A 27,199-nucleotide genomic window follows, 5' to 3' on the forward strand; every position below is an offset into this window, starting at 1 on the left:
GCTGAATGAGTGAATAGAAAATCTGTCAAAATTCAATTTATCGTATTGCGCTCTCAAAAAAATTGAGCATTTTGACACCTTTTTAATTTTGATAATGTTGAACTTCTTATTCTATCGAAAGAACTCATATGGATATAATACAACAAAAATCAACAAATATTACGAAAACCTTAACAGAGGTGTAGTTGCAGTCCGTGCTGGAGACGGAATTTCCTTTATTTCGTGGAGATATCTTATAACAGATGATGATGACATATCATTTAATGTTTATCGTATTGATGAGGACTCAACTATCCTAAACTGAATTCCAAACCAATAACAGATGTAACACATTTTTATGACAAAAATCATACCAAAACAAAAACCTATAAATACTTTGTTGAATCAATAGTTAATGGTATTGAAGTTGAAAACAGCAGCTACTATGAATTAAAAGCCAATACTGCTGATATTCCTTGCATTAGAATTCCAATACGAAATGGAAGCTCATTTAGAACAGTTTGGGTCGGTGATTTAGATGGAGATGGTAACTTAGATTTCGTATTAGCAAGAGATCGTACTGAAATCCAGACAGTTGAAGCTTATTTGCATAATGGAACTTATTTATGGACTTTAAACCTTGGTCATAATAGTATTAATAAAAATAACATTAAGCCTGGTTCAACAACAGTCAATGTTGGCCAAATCGATGGCATAAATGTGTTTGATTTGGATGGCGACGGAAAAGCAGAGGTCTACATAAGAATTGCCAATAATTTCACATTCGGAGATGGCTATACATTCACTAATGACAATGACGACGAGCAATGGATAGCAAGTGTCGATGGATTGACAGGTAAATTATTACAAAAGAGCAAAATCCCAGATTATTTTATCCAATATGGTCCAATGTCCCCACAATTCGGTGTTGGCTTCTTAAATTACCACAAACCATCTTTAATTGTTGCAATGAAGAACAGTTTAGGCCGCTTATTCTTACACTAATGGTATCTTTGGCATGGACTGGAATTGGACAGACGGATTCTTTGAGGTAGATAATTTCGCCGAAGGTCATCATTTCAGAATTGCAGATGTAGATTTCAATGGTATCGATGAAATTCACCAGATAGGTTATGTTTTCAATGGAAATGGAACGATCAGATTCAATTTACATGAAAAAATGGGAATTCGTCATGGTGACAGATTTTATGTTGCAAAATTCGCCAAAAACGATTTGACAATGAGCGGATACGGTATCCAACAAGACAATCCGGACTTGATTTATGAGTATTCATACAATGCATCGACAGGTGACAAGAAATGGATCCATTACGGAGATGAAATTCATGACGTTGGAAGAGGAAATGCAGGAGATTTTGATCCGAATCATGAAGGTTATGAAGTATTTTCTTTCATGGGATTATACAATGCAAAAACAAATGAAAAGATTGCTGATAATATTTCTTTTTGGCCTGCAAACAATGTTTTTTGGGATGGAACATTGAATCCAAGTATTTATAATAGTGGTTATTTAACTAAGTGGAATTATGAAATAAATAAAGGAACTAGGTTGTATTCCGCTTATTCTGATTTCAACAATAAGTATAGACAATATCCTGTCGATGATGATACAGGTGAATATCCTTTATTCCATGGTGATATTCTTGGTGATTGGAGAGAAGAGTTTATTATGGCTTGTTCAAATTATAGTGAATTAGTGATTTTCACAACAAATTTGGACACGAATTTGAAGTTAACAACTCTGTGGCATGATCCAGGAATGAGAGCTTCTATGACATTAAATGGATATAAACAAAGTCACATGCCTTTGGAATATTTAGGAACCGAAACAGATCCTTTGGAAAACAGAAGAAATCTCGTGAAATATCATAAATTAAGAGCAGAAAGTGAAATAGAGCCAACAAATGAACCAGAAACAATGAAAATAACTCCAACTCAAACACCTGTAATAACTAATACAAGCCCTGACCAAAACAATGGAAAAGCCAAAAACAAAACAGCAGCAATTGTAGTTCCAATTGTTTTAGTTTTAATAGCTGTGATTTGTGTTGTTTCTTTCTTTGTTTGGAAACGTTTCGCAAAGAAAGAAAGTACTGATAATGTTCAAGAAATGGTTTTAATTGTTTGAATAAATAGAGTCTTTATTTAAAAAAATTCTTTTTTATCTCTAATGCAGAGCTGATCTGTGATCATTATTCACAATTCCGACATTCAAATTTCAATCTCTGACATAGTTGTATTTGATATCTAATGTCATACGTTGTTATTTACTATAATGACATTAGTGAATTTAACATACAGTTACCAACATTAATGAATCGATGATCTTCAAATAAAATTAAGCAAAATGGCTTTAGAATTTATGTTATAATATTCATTACATTTCATTTTACTTGAACATAAGCTCTCCAAAAATGAATTTTTACTAAACTATCAAAAGAAAATATCTTGCAAAGTTGTTCTCAACAGAAAACCTTTAATATCTAAAAATGTAAAATATGAAGTGGCATAATCATAATATATAATCAAAACGAATGAGCATTGGTAGGTGATAATAATGTTCAAGAATTTCAATTGAAAATCGAAAAATACATTTAAAAATCTTTTTCACGACAGAATCCTATAAATTAAAATTGATAATTTTTCTCTATTTGAGTGTTTCAGCGAGTTTAGTAACATTATTTTTAAGATCTTGAGGAGTAAATTGGAAAGATACTATAAGTAAAGTAAGGTGTTTCTTTCCTGGATAAAAAATCACTACGAGGTAACTTTTGTTTAGGGAAAGAATGTGTTTCCGTACTTTTAAAACTGAGGAGCACGAATTCCACAGGGACTGATACGGATAGAAAAATGTCTTCAAATTGAATCGAAAATAATCGTCGAAATTATTGGAGCTGAGGATATATTAAGGTTTAAGAGTTATGAATCAGATCTATTCACCAGTTCTTGTAGATGTTTAAAAACAAAGAATTAAGTTTGCATCAAAAGGAATTGACTGAGAAGATTGTCGCTTTCCACTCTTATGAGTGAGGAAACTCTAAGTCTATGGCCATGAACCTTATATCTAAGTGAACATATTCCGGTATTGAGAAATTTTTTGTTAATTTAGATACATGCTAACTTTTACATGTGATCTAGTAATGACGCATTATTCTGTGATAGAAGCATTAATAATTTTGTATATTTACGACGATATAATATAAATTAATAAACTTTTCAAAAATAATTCTTTCAAATTCATTTGTAGCAAAATCATTATATATAATTAAACTAGTAATATTATCCGAAAAAAATCAAGTCTGAATTTGAAGTAAAATTTCGGTTATAAATTTTAGACCGTCATATATTCATGCTTAATCACCATAATAAGAAATCCTTTTCAAAAAACGTTATTTTGTCAATGATAGCATTTTCCGTCAGAAAAATCAATGAGTTTCTTGTTTGAACCAAAAATTGAGCCACGAGTACAAAAGTATAGACAAAAGCCTATCATTAAACGAAGGCGTGATAGTGTACCTACATTTGTTGAAGAAGATCCATTCCTTGAAGCAGCATTAAATTGCAAATCAGTGTTTAATCAGCAACCACCTCAATCGAAAATACAAAATGTTATCTCCTCGAATAAATCAGAAGCATACATTCATTCATATGTAGATACTCAACCAGCAATGCCAAAGCGTCCAGTAATTATTAGGCGAGTTGCTAAGCCGAAACCGACTTGTAAGGCTGAATCAGCTTTAGATATAGTTAAAACAAGAAAATACATATCGTCTTTAGAAAAGCAAGAGAAAAAATACGAAGATAGAAATACAATTTACGATGAAAATGGAAATGTTCATGAAATTAACCCTATATATATTAGCCCTTTATCATTTCAGCCTCTCCCTCCAGATCCGACTCCATCTGCACCAGATCCTGAGTTATTAGGATTATTTTTTTAATAATCCATGAATTAATTCTTGCATATCTTTATTGTTATTGTGTATGAAATAGAAATATGTTTGTTTGTACTGTTTACTTTATAAATTGAATTAATAATTGAAAGCATATTGTTCCTTTTTTTCTTTTATTTGAAACTATGCTTATTTATTGATATATGTAGCATTGTTTCATTATTATTTCCACTAAATACATGAAAATACTCTACCGGAAAAAATATTTATTGATTGTTGATCATAATCAATTTAACCGAATCAAAAAAAAAGATTTTTTGTAAGATTCAAATTTAACATATCAAATTAAAAAAGAATAAAAGGTCCCATGAGTAAAATTAAAAATTATGGGATCAAGTTAATGCCTTTTCCTTCTTGTATCAAGCAGGATTGAGTTTTCGATTTTAATATATGATAAATCACCAGTTCATTTAATTGTTAAAACAAACAGTCTCGAATTTCGATGTTTTTTATTAGATTATTTCATATTTTATAATTATTTTTGTTGAGTTTTATAAAGAGACGTCAGATGATTATAAATGCATTATAATCCTTTGCTTGTAGCGAAATCTGAAATAGACTACTTATCTCAGGCACCGTCCAGATAATTTCTAACATTAAAGTCAGCTACGTTGAGCGCAGTCATTCCATTATTATCCTTTGCTTCTTTATTAGCTCCAATAGAGATAAGATATTTAACAACTTTAAGGTTGTCATTACTTGATGCACAAATGAGCGGAGTAGATCCTTCATTATTCTTTGCTTCTTTATCAGCACCTATAGAGATGAGATATTTAATAACAGTAAGTTTACCCCATTTTGATGCAGCAATGAGTGCATTGTTTCCCTCGTTACTCTTTGCTTCTTTATTAGCTCCAATAGAGATGAGATATTTTACAACTTCAAGATGGCCATTCCATGATGCATAAATGAGTGGATTATATCCGCAATCATTCTTTGCTTCTTTATTAGCTCCAATAGAAATAAGATATTTTACAACTTCAAGATGACCAAAATATGATGCATAAATGAGTGGAGTAAATCCTTCATTATTAGTAGTAGATGAGTGCGGGTTGTGTGACTTTTTTTGTTACATCTATATATAGACGATGCATTAAAATATATTTATTTATAAATCATTAAAAAATTAACATTAATTTTAAAATAATTTATTTTTTTATCTTTTATAAAAGAAGCTATATATAGATGATGTCAGATATTCCGCGATTAATTAAACATTGTTTAAATCCTGAATGGGTTAAACTTCAATTTAAAAATGAAGATTGTGAATTATTAAATGAATATGAAAGCCAAAATAAGCTAATGAGGTATAAATATAATGATAAAGAATATTTAATTTCATGGAATCAATGGAGTCATAATCAAAGACCTCATAAACGAGAAGAAGAAATTGAAAATAATGAAATGGAAATCATTGATGACATTAAAGAGGATGGAATTCCTAAATTTTGTAGAAAAACCTTTAGAACTAAGTTAGGAGCATATAAACGTAGAGTATTAAATCCTGAATATCTTAAACATTTATTTAAAAAGGAAGACTGTGAATTATTAAACGTTAATGAATATGAAAATGCTAAATCAAAACTGAGATATAAATATATTGGAAGTGATGAAAGGTGTAAAGATAAAGATAAAGTTTATACAGTTTCATATAATAACTGGCACACGTTAGGGATAAGAAAACATTTAGGAGATTATGGTAAAAGTTCTGAATTCTTCAAATCTAGTATGTAGAGAGAATAAAAGAAATCAGATATAATTATCATTCATGAATGAAAAATAAACTTTAAAAATTCATGTCTTACATTTTTTGAATAATTTATTTTTTTATTTCGTATGAAAATGAGTGGATCAAGATTCGTAACCGTCAATCAATTAATGGATGTTCTTTCACCAATTCTTGAAAATGTTAAACAAGTAGATGTTTATTTCGATGATTATGTAGAAAGTATATATTATAAAGGTAAGTTTAATATTAAACCTATTGCTTTTGCATTTGATAATAAATTAATTGAAAATGCAAAAATTTGGGAATTAATTCCAGATATTGAATTTATAACAAATATTAATGATAAATGGTTTAAACGAATTCCAACCACAAAAGTTCTTTGTAAATTAATGATCAAAACTGAGGAAAAAGAATTTAACGGGTTTAAATATCATCCAAATAAAGTTTCAGAACTAGAAAATGAAAAACTTCAGAAAAAATTAAACGATAGACTTTCAAATGATCGTATTGAAAAAATAAATAAACTAGCAGAAGTTGCATTTAATAATGAAATATTTGATGAATATAACCTTGAACTCAGTGATGGACTTTAAGTCCTGGGCACTTTGTGCCTTGAGCTTTAAGGACCCGGGCTCAACGAGTCATGATTTATGAAATCAATAATTTGATTTATTCGCTCTTCAATAATTTCTATTCTTTTTGTTAAATCATCATTTTCATTAATGAGGTGATTCTTGATTGAGGAATAGATTTTAAACTAACAACACCTTTTATTTTTGAAATTTTGAATCCATGACCCTCCGGGTCTTGGACTCTGTCCTCAACTTTAAACATTTTATTCAATTTACATGTTGTCAATTCTTCAAATAATTTTTTATTATTAGCATAATAGTCATTAAATTCATCAACAGATGAAAAAATTTTTATTTCAGTAATTGGTTTAACAACGTTTATTTTTTGTTGAACATTTTCACTTTCATTTATTTCTTCCTCCTCTGTTTCATTTATTTTTAAAATCGGTTTCATTTATCATTAAATAAAAAATTAGAATATAAGTGATGAAATATATTTTTTAATTAATATTAAATCAGAGATGGCGGCAGGATTCTTTAAAAAATTATGGGAAGGAATTAAGAAAGCTGCAAGTTGGGTTCATCAAAAGATTATTAAACCCGTTGCAAACTTTTTGGCACCAGTAGCGAAAACGGCAGGAACTATCATAGGTGGAGTATTAGGTACTAAAGCAGGTAATCCGGCGATGGGAGCACAAGCAGGTAACGCAGTTGGTGGAATTGCTGAAGGAATACTTAATAAAATAGGGGTAGATAGTGGAAAAATAAATAAATATTATTTTTATCTTAGTATCGGTTGTAGTCGACGATAAACCTTATCTCCTTTATTTAATACTTCCCTTACCGGAACATTAGGTGCTATTTGTTCAGCAACGTCACTAATTGCTTCTTTATTCTTAAATATCCAATTTGCTCCTTTCTTCTTGTTTCCCAAACTTTATGCGCTCCTCTTTTTACTTTATCCCACAGTTTCTTAAAGAATCCTGCAGCCATAGTTGATTATTTCATTAAAATTAAAAATTCATTTTCATCTTTTAATTTTGATTTTTTATTTAATAATAAATGACGACTAACTATTTAGTGCCAAACACTAAACCGATTAATGGAAATGTATTTCATTCATTCGAAAAGATAAATGAAATATTCGCAAAGAATGATGGAAAAGATATTATAGAGAACTTGAAAGTTCATGCTATGACTCTGATGCTCCATATTTTGATGATAAACAAACTCATTTAAGAATTACAAATCCGGCTCATGATGTGAACCAATTAGGTGACACATATATTAAACGCAAAGTTAAAGCAACTCTAGTTTCAAATAAAGCTTTCACATGTGATGCCGCTTTTAAATGCATGCGTTTATTCGTTGGTTACAAATCATCAAATCAAAGCTTTAAACAATTAGAAGTAGAAACCGAAAGAGGTGATGCTGGTTATCTTCAGATGGATTGCGCCCGTGAATCTTTCGCATTTGCAACATATAAACCAAAATCAGAAAGGAAAGTTAAAAAGTTTGTTCATTCGTTATATAATAATGTTCAAAAATATGATAACTCAGTATGTGGTAAATATATTGACCCTTCAGAAGTTTTCAAGAAAGCAAATGAAGAAGTTGATGTCACTTTTGATATGATTATTCCGGTAAATGATTTGTTAGCATTTCAGGCGTTCGATGATTATCCTAAATCATTTGGTGAAATCATTCTTAAATATTATGTTTTCAGGGATACTTTAGTATTTTGTCAGGTTGACCCGTTAAGAGTTGCTGATTTACAAAATTACGTTTATGAAAAGATAACTGATGAAAATTATGAAAAGATTATGAATCATGTTTATAAATATGATCGCAAATTCCAACAAATCGGACTTCCTGCCAAATTAATTACAAGCTTAGCCGCTACATCTGCTGACGCAACAGTTGAAGACGTTATTATTTCATGCACAAAGATGGAAGTTTTAGAGGATAAATGCATTACACCAGGATACGGTTTAATTGAAGAATCAGTTAAAGCAATACCACGTTTATTTAGTAAGGAAGATCCATTCATGATTCCAGCTCAACATATTGACGTTCGTTCACTAAATGGAGGTTGCATCACTCCTGAAGGTATTAGCTCAGATTTCTCATACGCTCTTCATAATGTTACAGATGTTGTGTTAACATTTCCGAAGAATGCAATGCAAAGAACGGTTTTAGAAAATCCAATGCTTCGAGGTCTTCAGGTCACTATAGATTCCAGAAACTTCCCCGATCAAGCGATGACCACAGTGGGCGACATATTCTTTACACGTATGCTTCAAGCTTCTGATTTAGATGGAGTGAATGAATGCACAGAAGAATACGAGGACTCATTAACTAGACCACTGAATGATGATGATGGCACGCCATTAGCTAGAACATGGAAAGACCAAACTTCATTCTTATGCACTATTCCAGTTCAACGTGATGGAGCGGGTATATTCTTTGATGGATTAGAAACTTTCAACTCACAAGTTACAGTACAAGTGAAAGCTTATCCAATCATTCAGGGTGAAAATGACACTTACTGTTCAAAGGACAAATCCTCCTCAGGTTTGGTTTACTAGGACTACATATTGGACATGGACACCGGATGAAGGTTTGAAATATCATCCAACAGGTACACCACCGCAGTATAGAAGTTCATATGATGAAATATTGATGAATAGAAATGTTAAAATTATAAATTTATTTTTGATTAAATGGATTTAAATTCATCCACCCCTTATGAAGAATTAGCAGGAGTATATAATACATACGTAGATGATATGATTAATGAAGCATTGAGTGATAATAGAAATGCTCTATCTAAGGAAAAATTAATGAAAATTCCATATTCTGAATGTTACTTAAATTCAATCACTGCAGCAATTGGTAAACAAAATAAAGGTAAAACATTAACGATATTAAAACAAATTATCATTATTGCTAACACTTCACCCTATTCACATGTGTTAATTTATATCAACCGTTCAGGTTCACCTTCAGATGATACATTTGAATCTTTAAAGCATTTAATCAAAATTCCAATTATTTATTTATCACAAGAAGAAGCAGAAGATTATTTAAAAAACTTTGTAATGTATAAAGAATTATATAATACAATCAAGAAGCAAGGATTAGAGGATAAAATTATTGATAAACAACGGGATGAATTATTTGAAACACTTTCTATTTCAAATTTTGATAGAGAATTTTTGCATTCACTCATTTTTCTAGATGATGCGGTGAAATCAAAACTAATAACTAATGAGAAATCATATTTTAATCAATTATTAACTCAATGTCGACACATTCAGTGTTCATTCTTCATGGCTGTTCAATACTTTAAAGCATTAAGCACAAACATTAAATCAAACCTGTCCACCCTTTTCATTTTCAGTGGTTTTAGTCGTCAACAGTTGAACGTTATGCTTTATCAAGTGAATTTACCAATGAGCATTAATGAACTTTACACACAATATCAACAATTAGGAGAACATGGAAAAATAATAGTCGATTTAAATAAAGGTTCCATTAAATTCGAATAACTTTTTATAATTAATTTTTATTTTTTATTTATAATTAAACATGACAGAAATTGCAAATCTTCTACAGGTTCCATTAAAACAAGGAACAAACAAAAAGGGTGCATATAATAGAACTATGAAAGTTCCAGACGGAATGAAAGAATTAGTCCACATTGTTGCCGGTCTTCAAAAGGATGTTAAACAAATGAGAAACGTTTTAACATTACCAGAAGCTCAAGCATATGCCAAACGTCACGGACCAAATTGGGAAGCACACGAAGCAGACATTACGGGTCCAAATGGAAAACCTGATGGAATAAATGAAGTTTTCGTTACTGATGGTCAAGGAAATATTAAAGTCATAAATGGGTATAAATTAACAATGACGGATTATCCTAAACGTAAAGCATATAATGAACATTATCCTATGCAATTTGATGAAAATGGAAAAGCTGTTAAACAATACATTGGAGAAGGTGAAAATGGTCCAATTAATTCATACCGTCATAATCCATATTCTTACTTCAATGAAGAATTAAATGCTATTGAAGAGGGACCGGATGGATTACCACGATATTCTAACCAGTTTGATGGTCAATATGCAAATTTAAGACCTGAAATTCCAGCTAAGAAATTCTTTAAAGTTGCTTTATTCGATCCAGTTTTCGCAAATGTTAAAGATGAACTTAAACAGCAATTCCAACCAATTATAGTAGCAAGAATTGCATCAGGTGCTTTATCTCAAGCATTCAAAGATTTAATTAAGAAACCATTATATCAGCAACGAGGTTTAACTTATGATTTAGTTAAGGAATCAGATAAAAGAAAATTTGAGAAATCAAATGATTATAAGAATGCAATTAATGAATATATTCGGTCTATTAATTTCGATGAAAATGCTAAAAATCAACTTCATGAACAAATACAGGAAATAATAGATTCAAAAGTTCCAGCAAAATAAAAGTTTAAATATATTTTTTTATTCGAATATAAATGAGAAGACGTTTCACTAGTCAAAAGAACACTAACGCAAAAGCAGAGATTACGGTTGGTTATAATGTAAATGATGATAAATCACGAATTATTCAAAATGTTAAAGTTAATGTTAGTCCTGAATTAACAAGGTCAGCAACTCAACCAAATTTATTAACTCGTGACTTACCGAAGAATGAGGAGGAGCAAAATAAAGAAGATGGAGACCCAATCATTTTATCTGAACCTGGTAAAGAACCTGTTGAAATTCCCACTTATCCAACATACCCAGCACCACTTGATAACCCATATAAAATAGACATTAATTCTGAATTAATGAAAATTTACCGTGATATCATAACTGATAATTATGATTCAATAATAAATTTAATTGACCAATCCGGTTTAATTATTTTACCTTATGAATCATTAATTCACATTATCGCCATTCTTTGTGATGTTCAAGATTCAGACGTGAAGATTCAATTTTTCATAGATGATGAGGTTTCATGCTGCGGAACAGTTGCAAAAATAAATCCTATAAAGGATATTAGCACAATTAAGATATCAAAGAACGGAACAACAACTGAACTTCATTTAACATATAATGATATTTATAATAAAATAGTTGATGAATATAAAATATCACTTGAAAAATTCTTTGTTAAGGCTATTTAATATTCAAGCATTAACATTATCGAATAATAATCCTTTGAATCATAATCGATAATAATTGACCTTTCACCAGTTTCTATCGTTTGTTTTATTTCTTTTTGTTCCCCACTATCCGGATCGGTCATTGTAATTGTTTTTGTTATAGTATCAGCTTTATCTTTAACTTCAATCTTTTTTCCATCGGGATATTTAAACCAAAATTCCAAAAATTCGATATTGTCAATCTGTTCATATTTTAATCTATCAATTACATTTTTAATACCATCTGAAAATCTTATGAAATGGTCATTATATGGGTTTGATTGAACTAAATTTGAATGAAGTGAAATATAACCTGATGATGAATATGACATCGACTCATATTTTCTGAAAACACTAAAATTTATAACATGAATGAATTTCTTATTCGTTGAATTTATGAATTCTTGAGGTAATCTTATTCTAGTTTTATTTATCACTGGAAAATAACGCTTTACCATATTTTTAATCGTAATAAAAAAATGTCAATTATCAATATTATTTCGAATAATAACTGTGAATTAAATTTAACAGTTAGCGGAATTTATAATGTTACTCTCGTTTCTGTGAGTGGTAAATTTAATCCCATTCTTTTAGACCCTTCAGATTATATATCATTTATTAAAGATGACCATGAGCCGCATAGCGGCGGGGTCGTAGACCTAAAAACGTATGATATGTATATAAATAATGTGATAACGAAATGGGATATTAACATGATTTTAAGTTATTTAAATGAATCATTTATCGTATGGTATGAAGAAAATTTTAAATCAAAACCTGATAAACTTTTTGAACTTGATGAAATAAATAACCTTATTAAATTTCCGCTGAAAATTAAATTTTGTACTCCTCGTCTTCGTTCATTGTTGGGGATATTAAATTTTGAAAAAGATGTTGGGGATGTTTTGTATTCTGACACTGGTTCTAATTTCATTTTAATCAAATGTGATAAAGTTAATACCCCAATGAGATTTTCACATCAAACATTAGACCCTAACTCTTACCCATCAATACAAAACATTTTATCCATCAACTTAAACATATTTTCTTTATCATATCCGTTTCAATTATCTGGGAATTCATTTATTCTTCATTCAAAAGATTTATCAAATATTAAATTTAGAATAACTGACCTATTTGATTGTGATTTAGAATTTATGAATGAAATATTATGGCAATTTCAAATAGAAAAAATAGCTGATGAGATAACAGATTAAATATTTATTTTTAAATCGTAATAAATGATTAAACAACAGCAACCACAGACCATTACATACGCCATATATGCATATAATTCAAAGACGGCAGAACAAACGCAAATGTTGAAATATGGAGATTTGGAGATAGTATTGAAAAATGACCATTTCGAATTCGTTTGCAAAGGTGGTGCAGTGATATCAAATATAAAAGAAATTTTATTTATGAATTCAAAAATTAAAGGAATAACGGATGATATAACATCAATTCCACCAGAAGAACAAAGATATTACGCATTAAATGCATTTCCTAAAGTTTTGAAGATTAGAAGATTTAATTTAAATGAGGAATTCATAAAAGGTTTCCTAAATGACATAATGAAGAAAGCAGATAAGGAATATGTGGATAGTGAGTTAATGAAGAAAGCAGATAAGGAATATGTGGATAATGCATTAATGAAGAAAGCAGATAAGGAATATGTGGATAGTGAGTTAATGAAGAAAGCAGATAAGGAATATGTGGATAGTGAGTTAGCAAAGAAAGCAGATAAGGAATATGTTAATGAAAAAGATAATGAAATTATAGAAAGGGTTGAATGGTATCATGAACGGACATCGAAGATTCTGAAAACTAAAGCTGATACAGGATGGGTTTCAGAATGTTTAGACCTTAAAGCAGATAAAACTTATGTTAACGATGAGTTAGCAAAGAAAGCAGATATATCATTTGTTAACGATGAGTTAGCAAAGAAAGCTGATAAAACTTATGTTAACGATGAGTTAGCAAAGAAAGCAGATATATCATTTGTTAACGAAATATACCAAAGTTTAGTTGGAACAAAAAATATTGAAACTATTGTTGGCGACTTTTCTGTCAATGAAGAAAACAAATATTTTAGATGGGAGTTTGTACAGTCCTTAAGAAATGGTATACGGTATAAACTCATTCCGAAAAATAACAATGAAATGTATGTAGGCTATATAAAGAATAATGGCACACAAGTTAAAGTTCCATTAGACAACAACTGCTACTTAAACTTATATGGAGACGAACAAAAGAAATATTTAAGAGTTTATGAAATGACGGATATGACATTGTCTAACGTAGCTCCAGCACCGTATTATTATGACTATGGTGTTGACGCACATGTAGACCCAAAAAAGCAAACATTATATTTAGAATATTATAGATATAAAAGATATAATGCAATAGAAAAAACGAGAATAGTATACTATTATGAAGATGACAAAAATAAATATTATAGTCAAGATTTTACATACCCTGAAAACATAAGATTATATTATAAAAATATTCTGACACAAACCAGAAGAAACCCGAAATAGTTACACTATATTTTAAGTTCAAAAGAGACAATCCTATAATATCTCATATGTTTGATTTAATGAACCCAGTAGGTTCTATTTATACATCTATGGATGTGAGAGGTCCTCAAGCAATGTTTGGTGTTGGTGCATGGGAACAAATAGTCGACAGGTTTTTGTATTGTGCAAACTCTTCAAAGGAAACAGGGGGAAGTAAAACGATTACAGGTGAAAATTTACCTGCACACAGTCACTACATAGATTTAAGTACATCTCAAGCAGGTTGGCATAAGCATAGATATTGGGATTGGTCAGGAATGACAAAAGGTAAAGGATATGATGTTAAAGACAACGTTAAGTTTGCCATAAATTGTTACTGGAGTGACACTCAGGGAGAAGGAAACCATACACATCGCGTTTCAGGATATACACAAACAACGGGACAAAGTAAAGATTACATGCCACCATTTATGACTGTATTCGCATGGTATAGAGTTCAATGAACGCTCAATGTTTGTGAAACAAACTTTAGGAGCTCCAAAAGAGCAAACAGCATAATTTAAATTTTTATTTTAGTATAAATGAAGATTCTACCATATGGTGTTATTGGAAGAGATAAAGATGGAAACCCAATATTTGATCCAAAGTTAAAATTAAAGTTACTGACAAGACAACAACTTGAAAAGTTGCTGAAACCAAAACAGAATGAAAAATGAGAAAATGAGAAAATGAGAAAGAAAAAAAATTTAAATTATGCAATTTTATTTTTATCATAAATGACCAAATTAATTAAGCCAACTATTTCTAAATTAATGATACCAATGAAATCATTTCATGGAGTACTTATCCCAGGTTCTTCACAATTAGCCGGGGCAAGTGTTGTGACTCAAGGTGGAACATTAGCGAATCCATTCAAATTATTAACTAAAGATGAACTTAATAAAATGATGATAAAATAACTGATAACAAAATTTTATTTCACTACTACCATAAAAACAGGTGAAAAAACAGGCGAGATCTCACCTCTTCACCTCAACATTATTTTTGGTCAAAGCTTCCACGAGAGAAAAGATTCCTCATTCGCTAAGGATTCCAAAAATGAAAACATTAACGTAAACATTAACGATAAAATTTATTTCCATGAATGTTGTCAAAATGTCAAGACCTTCAGGTCTCGTCACACAGTGACTGTTGTCACATTTTTTCAGAGAAGTTAATTAACCGAGTGACACATGGTGACATGACATTGTGTCAACAACACGAGAGGAAGGCAATAATGACTTATTTTTGAAGAACTGAGGGTGTCACCATGTCACCATGTTGACGACATGACATTTTGACAACAACACGGGTTATTCAATAATGACTTATTTTTGAAGAACTGAGGGTGTCACCAGGTCACCAGGTCATTTAACTCATGACATTTTGACAACAACACGGGTTATTCAATAATGACTTATTTTTGAAGAACTGAAGGTGTCACCATGTCACCATGTGTCACCAGGTCATTTAACTTCTCTGAAAAAGTGTGACAACATGACATTTTGACAACATTCCTGGGTTGAATGCAAAAATAAATTCAAATCATACTTTATACTGCCTCATTTACAGGTATTTCATCATCAGTAAATGAATCCTCATTATCGTTTGGTTCAACCTGTTTATATAATCCTTTCATTTCTTCTTTCAAAACATAACACCATGTTTGTTTACCATCTATTCTTCTCTGTTTCCTATCACATTTATCCTTAATGCTCATTTGAAAATTCTTGTCTTTCATGTCTGATGGTTTGCAGAATACAGCATTTTTACACATCATACCCGCACTCAATTCATCATAATGTGTATTTATCCATTCATCTAAAGGATTTGTTGATAATTCAATTAAATCTTGTTTGGCTTCAGTCATCGGTATGATTCGTACATTAAATGATGAAAGGTCATATTGCATAAAATATGTTAAAAGGTTATCATAAAATTCCTTTGTGCATGAATCCATCAAATTCTTGAAGTAATCAAATTGACCCTTGAATTTACCATTAACTCTTAAAACTACGTATCTTCTGTCTCCAACTTCAATTTTGACAGGGTAAACGTTATTAGTTACGAAAATGAAGTTTGCAACGTTCTGAGCAGTTCTTCTGGGTTGATTCTTTTCATTAATTCTAATCTCATTATCCGTTATAATTGATTTCAAAGCGTTGAAGTTTGCGAGTCTGTCTTCACCAACATTCTTGAGTTCATTAAGTACAAGAAACATTTTATTTTCAACAACTGAATTGAAATTACCCGTTAACTCACTTATTTCAGTAATGTTTTTACATGAATAACCAGCGAGAAGTTCAGAAATAATGTCTGTAAATCTGTTTTTACCTGTTCCCTGAAGTCCTTTCAAAATAATTGCTGTTTCATTCTTGATTCCAGGATGTTGAATCATTGATGCAATCCAGCCGAGAAGGTATTTATACACTTCATCGTTATTATCACAAATGGCTTCTTTAATGAAATTCATAAACATCTCAATTTTTGAGTAATCAAGCTTTTCGAGAATGTTGTATTTATAACCTTGAAACGTTGAGAAAACATCTGGGGAATCAGATTTAAAGCAAACACCCTTAACGGTTAATGAAGACAATTGATTTAGTAGTACATCCCATGCTGTTATTGTTTTACCTTCTTCTTTAAATAATTTAATCATTTTGAGTGACTCTTTCATGTTTGATTGAAGAACGAATGATATTTGATTCATTTTATCATGAATATTATAGTCTTTTTGAATGAAGTATTTGTTTCCACAATCTACAAAACGGATTACACGTGATAAATCCTCAATTACTTCAGAACTGTTTTTATACTGATGATTTTCAGCCTTGCGTCTAATATCTGTTATCAAAAACGAGTCATCAAGTTTGATATCAAATGTTATTTTTGGCTTACGTAATAAAGGCAAAACATATTCATCATAATATTCTTTTTGATATAGTTTTAGAATCTTTACCAAAACAAATGGAGAAGTCATTAAATGTGCATATCTATCACGTGCTTTTTCAAAATTACTTTTTGCATTTTCTGTTAAACTGCAGAAGTTATAAACGTTATCGTAGGCTTCATTAATTAAATGATTAGGTAACGAATTAATTGCTTGAAACAGTGTGAATAATGTAACTTCTTTTTCTAAATTCATGTTTCCACCGTCATTATGTACTTCAAAATCACTGATGCCATCAACTATGCTCTGGGCAAGTTTATCGTCAATGTTTACATCTTTGTTTTCATTCATGATATTCTTTATTTCTTCGTTCTTCTGTTCAACTCTTACCTTAATATTCAAATCATTTAATATATCGTTTACTGTTCTGGTTAATGTTGAATCATAACTTCCACGAATGAAGGAGTATGTATTGATTGGTTCTGTTGCATTCTTGCGAACTCTTGAATCAGCCATAACTACTAAAGAACGCTTTGAATCATCCATAGAAGTCATTATGTCAATATCATAATCATTGCAGGAATAACATTTAATCATTCTGTTCGAGGTTGAATAGAAGAAATTAGTGTTGCAATAAATGTGAAGACCTCCTGAAGCGGTTTTAACGATAACATCTTTATCCGAAAGTTTTGATAAAATGTCTTTTCTAACTGTTTCTTTAAGTTCATCATTGTACGATTTATTGATATCAACATCTATAATCGTTAAATTTGAAATTTTATTTACTAATAAAGCCATACCAGTTTTCCTTCCTCTTCCTCCATCATGTTTGAGGTAGTTATGTAAATCAATCTTGTTTTCACCAATTCTTTCGTTGAGGGTTTTAGTTTCTGCCACAACTAATTCCTCAACTAATGAATCAATAACTTTTTCATCAGAAACGATAAAGTTGCTGTTGTTGTTTGTTGCTGTCATTTATATAGGAATAAAAAAATAAAAATAATTTTAAAACTAACTTTATTTTTGGACTGCATCATATTTTCGTAAATGTTGTCAAAATGTCATGTTGTCACATTTTTTCAGAGAAGTTAAATTACCTGGTGACACATGGTGACATGGTGACACCTTCAGTTCTTCAAAAATAAGTCATAACTACCTTCCTCCTGTGTTGTTGTCAAAATGTCAAGACCTTCAGGTCTCGTCACACAGTGACTGTTGTCAAAATGTCATGTTGTCACATTTTTTCAGAGAAGTTAAATTACCTGGTGACACATGGTGACATGGTGACACCTTCAGTTCTTCAAAAATAAGTCATAACTACCTTCCTCCTGTGTTGTTGTCAAAATGTCAAGACCTTCAGGTCTCGTCACACAGTGACTGTTGTCACAAACTTTAGAACGGCATAATTTAAATTTTTATTTTTATCATAAATGAATACCCCACAAGCTCAAAATTTACCACGAATCATAACAAGGGAGGAAATGATAAAAATGATGCAAGAACATGTTAAAAATAACAAACCACTAAAATTGAGAAAATGTGGTTATGCGTAATGATGGAAAGAGAGATGTTGTCGAAGAGGAATAAAAATTAAATTTGGATAGAGTTTAAAAATTCATCTTTATTAAATTCATCTCTTCCAATCAATTTATTTATTCTATTAAATTCTTTTATTTTTGCTTCACTCAGTTTAAGGATTGAACGATAAGTTTCTAATTTTTCGATTATTTCTTTCCTCTCTTTATCGTTTTCAACCCCACCACATTGTGGCTTCTTTTTGTAATAACATATTTTTGATTTAATTCTGTTTAGTTTCTTTTTATATTCATCGTCTGGACTCTTGACTGCTTCGTTGTTACTCATTTCTTACGAAATAAAAAAATTAAATATTATTTAAATATAATGGAGTAATAAAATAAATCGGAATTTCTATTAATTTATTGTCAACTTCAACTAATGCATTGCCGTTAATATATCTAACAAATTCAGCTATTGTGTCAAATCTTCGTCTTCTTTTTGTCATTAATTTATCAGTTTTTCCATAATCGAGATGAATTAAAACTTTATCCTTGTTTAAAATTCATGAGCCCTGAATTAATTTGTTCACGTTTAACATCATTCAACCTTTCCATTTGCTTTCTAATATATTCCCATTCTTTTGAAATATCATTTTTCATTTCCACCGGTTTCATGTTTATTGTTCTATGCCATGTATTATTGTAATAATATACTAACTGCTGTATGATGGAGTCATGATTTCCATCCCAGTATATCTGACCATTAACCCCTAACGCATCTCTAAGAGTTCTCATTACCGCATCAACTATTTTATTATGAAACGTATATGGAGAGGATGAAAAGTAAAAATTAATTTGTGGGAAATAATGAGCCATAGCTGCCTGAAATCCTTTATCACCATCACCCCTTATATTATCTACTCTTTCATGATCTAGTAAGTATTGAATAGCTCTTCTTGTTTCCTGTTCTGTTTTCCCTTTCACCGGAATGCAATATAAATATCTGGTGTTAATGTTAATGGCAAATAAATAAGTAACGTTTCCTCTTGAATATTCTAAATGATCGATTTCGTATGAATATGGATATGGTGCAAATGAAGGGCGACTAAATTTTTCCTTTAACGGTTGAATTTTTGGGTCAGTTGGTTTATTTAATATTTTGAAATCCTTTTTAAAATCTTTTTGCTTCTTTAATGTTTGAAATGGATATAATAAAGTGAATGATGAAGGATTAACTGAAGGAGGAGGAGGTACTGTCGTTGGAGGGTTTGGTGTTGCAGGTGGTTTAATTTTATCTGCTTTGATTTTGGATTTCATTCCCCCCTTCATTAATTCTGGATGTATTCTATTCATTTGTTTTAAATATGCTGTATATAAAGGTTTGATATACTTTCCCGCTTCGAGTTTATGTTGAAGGATGAATTCCAAAAGTTGATCTTCATTTAAAAGTCGGGCTGAATATGGTTTAACTAATGAATCATAAATTAAAGCTTGTGCTTCATTTATGGTCTGAAGGACCTGGGCGTTTTGCACCTTTTTTTTTGTTCCTTTGGTTTTTTGCGGCTCAGGATTATATAATTTATATAATTTATATAATTCATCAATATCTTCTTCTGTTAATACTTTATTTTTGAAATCTTTCAATTGTTTAAGTTGTGATTTACTTTTTCCCTTTGAATATTCATTATTTTTAATTTTGTCTTTAATTTTAGAAATTATTTTATCATGATATTTCAAAACTTCATTTTTATAATACGAATAATAATAATCCATATCATCACCCGTTATATTGTTATCATGTTTTTGGAGATATGATTTTAATTCATAATAATTAAGAAAATTTTGATTAAGTACTAAATCATCAATTAAATTTTTTAAATCTACGCTATTCATTTATATAAAAATAAAATAAGTGTTTTAAGGGTGCCCGCCTCTTTGAATCATAGTATCAAAACCATTATTTACGGTTCCTTTTGTCTCTTCTGTGGCATTTTATTAAATAAATGGCATACAACATCCATTTTCACAACATACAGCCTTAGTGTGTGCTCCTGTTAATGCAGTCTTACCGATTGTTAAGCGAGTCATTGACCCGTTTTTAAGTTGTAAATTAATATTCTGACCATCAAATATCACTTTATCATTTATTATATCCAAATAATTTTTAGGTGTTAATTGTTTATTTTGTCGTAAACTAACTCCTTTCATTTTTTGTGCAATCTTTTTAAAATCACTTCCATCAATTGAACCGTTGAATGAAGTATAACACTTAGGACATAAAGCAACCATGTTATCACCTTGTTTCTCAATTGCTAAACCCAATAACTTCTTCTCATGTGCTTTTTCTTCAGCTTTATTCTTTAATTTAGGTTTAAATTTCTCATTAAAACAGAAGAAATCAAAAGGTGCGAATTTGTAAATGTTTTTATCATAAAATTTTTTATCGGTTACAATTGCTTGAAATGCTTGAGTGTTAGGAAGATTTGGGTCGCCAGCGATTGCCCAATAAGATGAATCAGTATCACCTTCAATGAAATGAAAACGATTAACATCCATGCATTTATACATAAAATCATAAATGAAAACCAAATACCAGTATTTTGCGTTATCTAAAGTGAAGAATGCCTCTTGTAAACATGTATCACATCTATAAAATCTATCTTTAAGCATCACTTGATACGTATCCTCTCCTATTTCTCTTATGTTTTTAAACTTATTTGACATACATGCAACGCGTGCCTTCTGTGCATTCATTATTTTAGTCTTTGCGTAATTTTGTGTATTCATTGCATCGTAACCATATGATCCATTAAGTGAAATCTTGCAAAATAAACTTTTTCCTTTATTTCCTTCTAATTCAGCCTTTTGTCTTTCGTTCATAAATTCATTCGCAAATTCATTAAAACAAGTATTTTTCGTAAATGTTAAAATTGATTGAATGTCATCAATGATAAAATGAAATCTGTCTATTAGATACCAAAGATAATAAGAAGAAAATGGTTGATATTGGTTGTGTGTTGATGCTAACTGAGTTAATTTCCTCTGTTTCTGGTCAACTGGTAGATTGTTTGATTTCATGTAATTATACATAAAACCACCAATTGTTTTTTCATCTGTGATAATATCAAAGTTTCTTATTATTGGTAAAAAGTTTATGTAATCATTAATGTATTTTTCATCAATGTGACCCTTTACTTCAGCCACGAATAAAGTATTTTTCTTCTTAATTATTCCCAGTGCTTTTGCTTTCTTTGTTGCTGTATCACAAATGATAACACCATTCAATCTTCCCGGCATATACATTTTATGGTCAGTATATTGAATGAAATCATGAGGATTAGATGAAAATGATGAAGGATATAATGAATTAAAGTCAACACCAACGAAATGAGTCATAATGTTGGAAGTGTCCTCATTTGATACAGTTTTAGTTTCTGGATTATATGAAAGTTTATTAATGTGCGTGATTCCTTTAAGATTTACTCTATGTTGAACATTTGATAAACCACCAGTAATTCCATTACGGAGGATGTGATAAGCTTCAACTGAATCTAGAGTCATTGGTAAATTATTTTTTAATGTATAATTTCTTAAATTGATTCTTAAACGTTGAACATCTTCATCTTTATTTGATTTTACGACATTGCAATAACAACACATTAACTGACAATTTTCTTTGGTATGTGGTTTTTCATTATCGATTCTATCTAATGTTGGTTTATTAGCATATGTAAACGCTTTACCACACATTTTGCATTTAGATGAAAGGATTAAATCGTGATAGTATTGATAGTCATCCATTGAAACATTGTTTTTAGTATCCCTTTCTGCTTTTTCATCTTGTTTCTTATATGAATCAATTTTATATTTCCAATACTTTTTTGTTAATTCAAAACTTGATTCCACATTTTCTTCTTCTGGATATGTTTCGTTAGGATTGAAGTTCTTATATGCTAACGCGTAACGAATCATTGATGCATTCGATGATAAAGAAAGATTATGGAGCATGTCAATTTTATAAACAAATGTTTCTTCAATAATTTTATCAATTGGGTCAATCATAATTTCAACGTCTTTATTGCAATAATGAATAAAATATTCTAATCTATTCTCAAAATTTTTAGCATCATTGAGATATATTTGATAATCTGAATCGGATATTGTTTCTTGAGTTAATGCTGAATAAAATGAATCTTGAGTGAATGGTTCCACTTTATATAATTCATCTTCGTAATTCTCCCATGTGATGAATTGATAAGGGAAAAAGGATTTAACACGTGATTTATTGTTTCCGAAATCTTGAGTGAATTGGTCTAATGTTCCACCCGCTATATAATTTCTGATGTCAATAAATCTTAATTCATATGGACAGTTTGTTTTCTTTACAATGATTTGCTTAAATTGAGAAGAAGAACCCAGCATTGATTTTATTTTCCATTTTGCAGTGTTTAAATCACGAAGAATTAAATTTAAATCAAACTTTCCCGAATTAAAACCTATGATATTCACTTTATTGAATTCCTCATCTAGAAGTTCTTTAAATGCTTCCTTCTGTTTTTCATTTAATGTATGGGACAAAGTCCCCGCCGTTTGGTCCGTTTGCGGCTTCATTAATTCTTCATATTGTTCAATATTTGATTTAGCAACTAATGAACAGGTTGAAAATAAAAATTCAATCCAATCAGAGATGAACGAATCACTTGATGTTAAGCAAAAATTCCTCGTAAATGTTTTATCACGGTCTACGACCTCGCCGCTTCGGTCCGTTTGCGGCTTTATTTTGACAGTTGATGATACCATAAATGGTTTTAAGTAAGCGTTCAAAGTTGCACATTCAGAAAGTTGAAGTTCTTCTTTAGTCTCTAATGTTTCGAAGTCAAAAGTAATATAATATCTTGTTGGTTTATAATATTCCTGCAAATTGTGAGCTAATAGCCATTGATATATCTTCTGTTTCGTGATATGTGGTGCATATGGTTGTTGTGTGTTTTGCAATTGAACGTCTTGAATTAATCTTCCATTATTTTCTTTACATTTCTCACAATGCTTTAAAAATCTTCTTTGGTTTTTCCTTTCTGGGTCATCACGGATAGAATAAACTTCTTCTTTGCAAAAGGGGCAAACTTTATATCCTGTGAGTGCTTCAACGTCTGTTATTCTGTCAGCGTGAAGTTTTCCACATGGACTCTGTGTTAATAAAATATTTACTGTTTCAAATTCTGGATCTATCATTATTGATTCCACTAATGGAAAGTCTACCTTGTTAATGTCTACGTCTTCTGGTTGAGGGTCACAATAATAAAAATCAATATTAACGTTTAACATTCTTGCTAACCTCTCACTTTCTGATGAAATGTCAAACCCTTCATATGCATCTATTGCTTCATTTAAATAGCTTCTACGAGTTTTAGGATTAACACCATCAGGAATGTTATAGAAGCGTTTAAATAACCTTCTACCTTCGGCTCTTATTTGATTATCATTCATTTTAGCTGTTCCGTTTTTGTTCATTTATGTAAGAATAAAAAATTAAAAAATAAATAAAAATAAAGTTTATTTTTTTTAAAGTCCAGGGCTAAAGTCCATAAAATGAATTAAGAACACATAAATTTTTATCATCTGCGACGTGACGAATACATTTTAATTTACTCAAGAATGCGTACCCTGATACATTAAATCTAATTCCTGTCTTATTTAATTTCACAACTTTGAAAAGGAATGTATGAATAGCTATAAAATGATGAGATGATGTTTTATGGGTTGCTTCCATTTTTTCTGAAATAAATGAATAAATATAATGTTTATAAGTTTTCATATCTTTTATATTCTTAATAACGAATGGTATAGACCTTTCAACTTCGTCTTCCTTCGGTGCTGTTCTTTCATATGAAACATTATTAGTATCTTCAATAATGAAACCACAATCGCATAAAATTTTATATGTACCAATTGTTTCTTTTGATATTTTATCTAACAAATCAAAAACTTTATCAACACCTGCACATTTATTTAAATAATAATTTGTGTAAATATCATGGTCTTCTTTCTTAATCGTATTTGTTGCATATGTTACATTTTTCAGTGCTTTTTTGAATTTTTCAGAATCAAGAGGAGGTGAAAGTAATATACATGGATAATCTCCATCGTCAATAAATTGTAACTTATGTTTATGAATAAATTTTGTGCCTTCTTCTGAAAGTGTTTCATCTATTTCACCATCTAATAAATTTTTAGTAGATTCCAAAAAGTAATTTTTATATCTTTCTTCATGAGATTTTTGAACTTCTGATTCTGAAGCTGGGATATTCATTAAACCCTCTACTTCATTCTCATTATATTTTTCAACTTCTCTTAATTCCTTAATTTTTTCATCTATTTCATCTCTTATTTTTTCCAGTCTTTCAATTTCATCATATTCATCATCTTTAATCCGTTCTTCATAATATTCAGGGAAAACATCAGGTTCTTTAGGTTTTTCTTCTTCAGATGTGGGATATAAGAAATTTATAACATCATCTTTATTCATTTTTCCATCATAATCTAAATCATTTAATAACTCCGCGAATTTTTGACAATTTCTTAAATAATATTTATTAACTTCATAACTCGCCTCCTCTAATATATCCTTTATTTCCTCGTTTGTGAATCCCAATTTTTTAACGTCGTTAGTCTTGACACTCATTTTCATACGAATTAAAAAAATAAATTATTCAAAAAATGTAAGACATGAATTTTCAATATTGGTTTCATACAAAATAAAAATAAATTATTCATAAATGTAAGACATGAATTTTTAAAGTTTATTTTTCATTCATGAATGATAATTATATCTGATTTCTTTTATTCTCTCATACATACTAGATTTAAAGAATTCAGAACTTTTACCATAATCTCCTAAATGTTTTCTAATCCCTAACGTGTGCCAGTTATTATATGAAACTGTATAAACTTTATCTTTATCTTTGCATCTTTCATCACTTCCAATATATTTATATCTCAGTTTTGATTTTGCATTTTCATAATCATTAACGTTTAATAATTCACAGTCTTCCTTTTTAAATAAATGTTTAAGATATTCAGGATTTAATACTCTACGTTTATATGCTCCTAACTTAGTTCTAAAGGTTTTTCTACAAAATTTAGGAATTCCATCCTCTTTAATGTCATCAATGATTTCCATTTCATTATTTTCAATTTCTTCTTCTCGTTTATGAGGTCTTTGATTATGACTCCATTGATTCCATGAAATTAAATATTCTTTATCATTATATTTATACCTCATTAGCTTATTTTGGCTTTCATATTCATTTAATAATTCACAATCTTCATTTTTAAATTGAAGTTTAACCCATTCAGGATTTAAACAATGTTTAATTAATCGCGGAATATCTGACATCATCTATATATAGCTTCTTTTATAAAAGATAAAAAAATAAATTATTTTAAAATTAATGTTAATTTTTTAATGATTTATAAATAAATATATTTTAATGCATCGTCTATATATAGATGTAACAAAAAAAGTCACACAACCCGCACTCATCTACTACTATTATTCTTTGCTTCTTTGGATCAAATCCATTTTAATAGAATTTATATACTATTCATCTATTAGTAAACACTACCGTATATTATTTTTTAAGCTATCTTATTTTTTGAACTTTTATTCAAATCTTTGGTCGCAAGAAGAATTGCATGATAAATAAAAACATTTAATCAAAGTCAATTTTATTTTTCATATTCAAATGGACTGAGTGTTAACATTTAACATTTTTTGCTAATTGTCGTCAAAAATTAGGCGTAAAGCAAAAATTGATATTTCATATGGTTTTATGATAGAAAAGCATTATATTCCCACTCATTATATTCGTAAATTTTGAGGTTTATCCTTCGCTTTTAAGATCATTGAATTTGATTTTTATATAAAATAGTTATATATTAGAAAATAATATGAGTTTATGTGATATTATTTTTCAGAAGATTTCATTCTATATGCCTATGAAAAGTACTCTCAAAACTAACTTTTTCCTAATTATAATTAAATCTAGAATATTGTATTATGCTTAGTATTATTTCATTTTTCTCATTCAATTTAGAATTTACAAATGTCAAAAAATTGAGAGCTGTCACTTTTGATGAATTTCTGTTTATTACAAAAATAGACTATCTATGATGTAATAGAGTATATGGTATTATAAAAATGGAAAACTATTTTCTCATAGGAAATAAAAAATAACGTATATTTGCAGTGAGTAGGCATGCACCGAGCCTACTCACGCATTAAACTTTTAATTCATTCTCTGGCCGACAAAGAGCCAGAGAATCACATCTGCATTAACTTATGCTGAAGTTTTCTGGATTTTCTTCCTCATTTGAGAGAAATTCAGAAAACTTCAGCATAAACGAATTACAGACATGCTCTCTCGCTCTTTATCGGCCAAGTACCACAACTACATTACACTAGGGCAGAGTTCTTCCGAGGCCTCTCATCAAATGAGAGACTTCGGAAAAACTCTGTCCTATTCGAGTAAAAGTACATTCTCTGACACACAAATTGTTAGAGATCACAAGCACACTACATTAGGACAGAGTTCTTCCGAGGCCTCTCATCAAATGAGAGACTTCGGAAAAACTCTGTCCTATTCGATTAATTACAGAATCCTAGGCCTTTTGGGAACCAGGAAAGAGTAGTAAGAGTACTTTAAGGCAATGTTCATTACGAAGTCTCTCATCGAATGAGAGATTTCGTAATGAACATTGCCCATTTCGAGTAAACTTACAT

The 27,199-nt window shown here is 29.9% G+C and overlaps 14 protein-coding genes and 2 pseudogenes across 16 annotated transcripts, besides 4 other annotated features; 8 read left to right on the forward strand and 8 right to left on the reverse strand.

The window, feature by feature from the left end:
* Positions 1–96: 96 nt before the first annotated feature.
* TVAGG3_0352130 (FG-GAP repeat family) lies at positions 97–2,326 on the forward strand (the record flags this gene model as incomplete). Its single annotated transcript, XM_051231149.1, has 1 exon — positions 709–984. The coding sequence occupies one exon, from the start codon at positions 709–711 to the stop codon at positions 982–984; it is 276 nt and encodes a 91-aa protein (XP_051100879.1).
* Positions 2,327–3,421: 1,095 nt separating this feature from the next.
* TVAGG3_0352140 (uncharacterized protein) lies at positions 3,422–5,040 on the forward strand (the record flags this gene model as incomplete). The annotated part of the gene is made up of 1 exon (XM_001317542.2): positions 3,429–3,941. One exon carries the CDS (start codon positions 3,429–3,431, stop codon positions 3,939–3,941), a length of 513 nt encoding a protein of 170 aa, XP_001317577.1.
* Positions 5,041–5,831: 791 nt separating this feature from the next.
* TVAGG3_0352150 (protein of unknown function, DUF4108 family) lies at positions 5,832–6,275 on the forward strand (the record flags this gene model as incomplete). Its single annotated transcript, XM_001317541.1, has 1 exon — positions 5,832–6,275. One exon carries the CDS (start codon positions 5,832–5,834, stop codon positions 6,273–6,275), a length of 444 nt encoding a protein of 147 aa, XP_001317576.1.
* Positions 6,276–8,380: 2,105 nt separating this feature from the next.
* Positions 8,381–25,139: a mobile genetic element.
* On the forward strand, positions 8,978–9,805 carry TVAGG3_0352170 (uncharacterized protein; the record flags this gene model as incomplete). The annotated part of the gene is made up of 1 exon (XM_001584132.2): positions 8,978–9,805. One exon carries the CDS (start codon positions 8,978–8,980, stop codon positions 9,803–9,805), a length of 828 nt encoding a protein of 275 aa, XP_001584182.2.
* On the forward strand, positions 9,846–10,745 carry TVAGG3_0352180 (uncharacterized protein; the record flags this gene model as incomplete). The annotated part of the gene is made up of 1 exon (XM_051231150.1): positions 9,846–10,745. One exon carries the CDS (start codon positions 9,846–9,848, stop codon positions 10,743–10,745), a length of 900 nt encoding a protein of 299 aa, XP_051100880.1.
* TVAGG3_0352190 (uncharacterized protein) lies at positions 10,778–11,434 on the forward strand (the record flags this gene model as incomplete). The annotated part of the gene is made up of 1 exon (XM_051231151.1): positions 10,778–11,434. The coding sequence occupies one exon, from the start codon at positions 10,778–10,780 to the stop codon at positions 11,432–11,434; it is 657 nt and encodes a 218-aa protein (XP_051100881.1).
* On the forward strand, positions 13,615–14,474 carry TVAGG3_0352200 (annotated as a pseudogene). Its single transcript has one exon. A coding segment is annotated over exon 1 (860 nt).
* TVAGG3_0352210 (uncharacterized protein) lies at positions 15,563–16,408 on the reverse strand (the record flags this gene model as incomplete). The annotated part of the gene is made up of 1 exon (XM_051231152.1): positions 15,563–16,408. One exon carries the CDS (start codon positions 16,406–16,408, stop codon positions 15,563–15,565), a length of 846 nt encoding a protein of 281 aa, XP_051100882.1.
* Positions 16,480–17,875, reverse strand: TVAGG3_0352220 (Prim-pol domain family; the record flags this gene model as incomplete). The annotated part of the gene is made up of 1 exon (XM_051231153.1): positions 16,480–17,875. A coding segment is annotated over one exon (1,396 nt), but the record flags the coding sequence as incomplete, so codon positions are not given.
* On the reverse strand, positions 18,491–18,763 carry TVAGG3_0352230 (uncharacterized protein; the record flags this gene model as incomplete). Its single annotated transcript, XM_051231154.1, has 1 exon — positions 18,491–18,763. One exon carries the CDS (start codon positions 18,761–18,763, stop codon positions 18,491–18,493), a length of 273 nt encoding a protein of 90 aa, XP_051100884.1.
* On the reverse strand, positions 18,783–19,212 carry TVAGG3_0352240 (annotated as a pseudogene). The gene has a single exon. A coding segment is annotated over exon 1 (430 nt).
* On the reverse strand, positions 19,259–20,310 carry TVAGG3_0352250 (uncharacterized protein; the record flags this gene model as incomplete). The annotated part of the gene is made up of 1 exon (XM_051231155.1): positions 19,259–20,310. A coding segment is annotated over one exon (1,052 nt), but the record flags the coding sequence as incomplete, so codon positions are not given.
* On the reverse strand, positions 22,154–23,928 carry TVAGG3_0352260 (DNA/RNA polymerase superfamily; the record flags this gene model as incomplete). Its single annotated transcript, XM_051231156.1, has 1 exon — positions 22,154–23,928. A coding segment is annotated over one exon (1,775 nt), but the record flags the coding sequence as incomplete, so codon positions are not given.
* On the reverse strand, positions 23,993–24,727 carry TVAGG3_0352270 (uncharacterized protein; the record flags this gene model as incomplete). The annotated part of the gene is made up of 1 exon (XM_051231157.1): positions 23,993–24,727. The coding sequence occupies one exon, from the start codon at positions 24,725–24,727 to the stop codon at positions 23,993–23,995; it is 735 nt and encodes a 244-aa protein (XP_051100887.1).
* On the reverse strand, positions 24,790–25,099 carry TVAGG3_0352290 (uncharacterized protein; the record flags this gene model as incomplete). The annotated part of the gene is made up of 1 exon (XM_051231158.1): positions 24,790–25,099. A coding segment is annotated over one exon (310 nt), but the record flags the coding sequence as incomplete, so codon positions are not given.
* A 1,394-nt stretch (positions 25,140–26,533) lies between the features above and the next one.
* Positions 26,534–26,563: a terminal%2Cinverted (terminal inverted repeat of Banshee-A3 transposon ID:TVAGG3_0352300).
* Positions 26,534–26,570: a mobile genetic element.
* Positions 26,564–27,199: part of a mobile genetic element that runs on past the window's edge.
* On the forward strand, positions 26,833–27,108 carry TVAGG3_0352320 (uncharacterized protein; the record flags this gene model as incomplete). The annotated part of the gene is made up of 1 exon (XM_001317538.1): positions 26,833–27,108. The coding sequence occupies one exon, from the start codon at positions 26,833–26,835 to the stop codon at positions 27,106–27,108; it is 276 nt and encodes a 91-aa protein (XP_001317573.1).

This window comes from Trichomonas vaginalis, chromosome V (assembly GCF_026262505.1).
Source record: "Trichomonas vaginalis G3 chromosome V, whole genome shotgun sequence".
NCBI classification, from domain to species: domain Eukaryota; phylum Parabasalia; order Trichomonadida; family Trichomonadidae; genus Trichomonas; species Trichomonas vaginalis.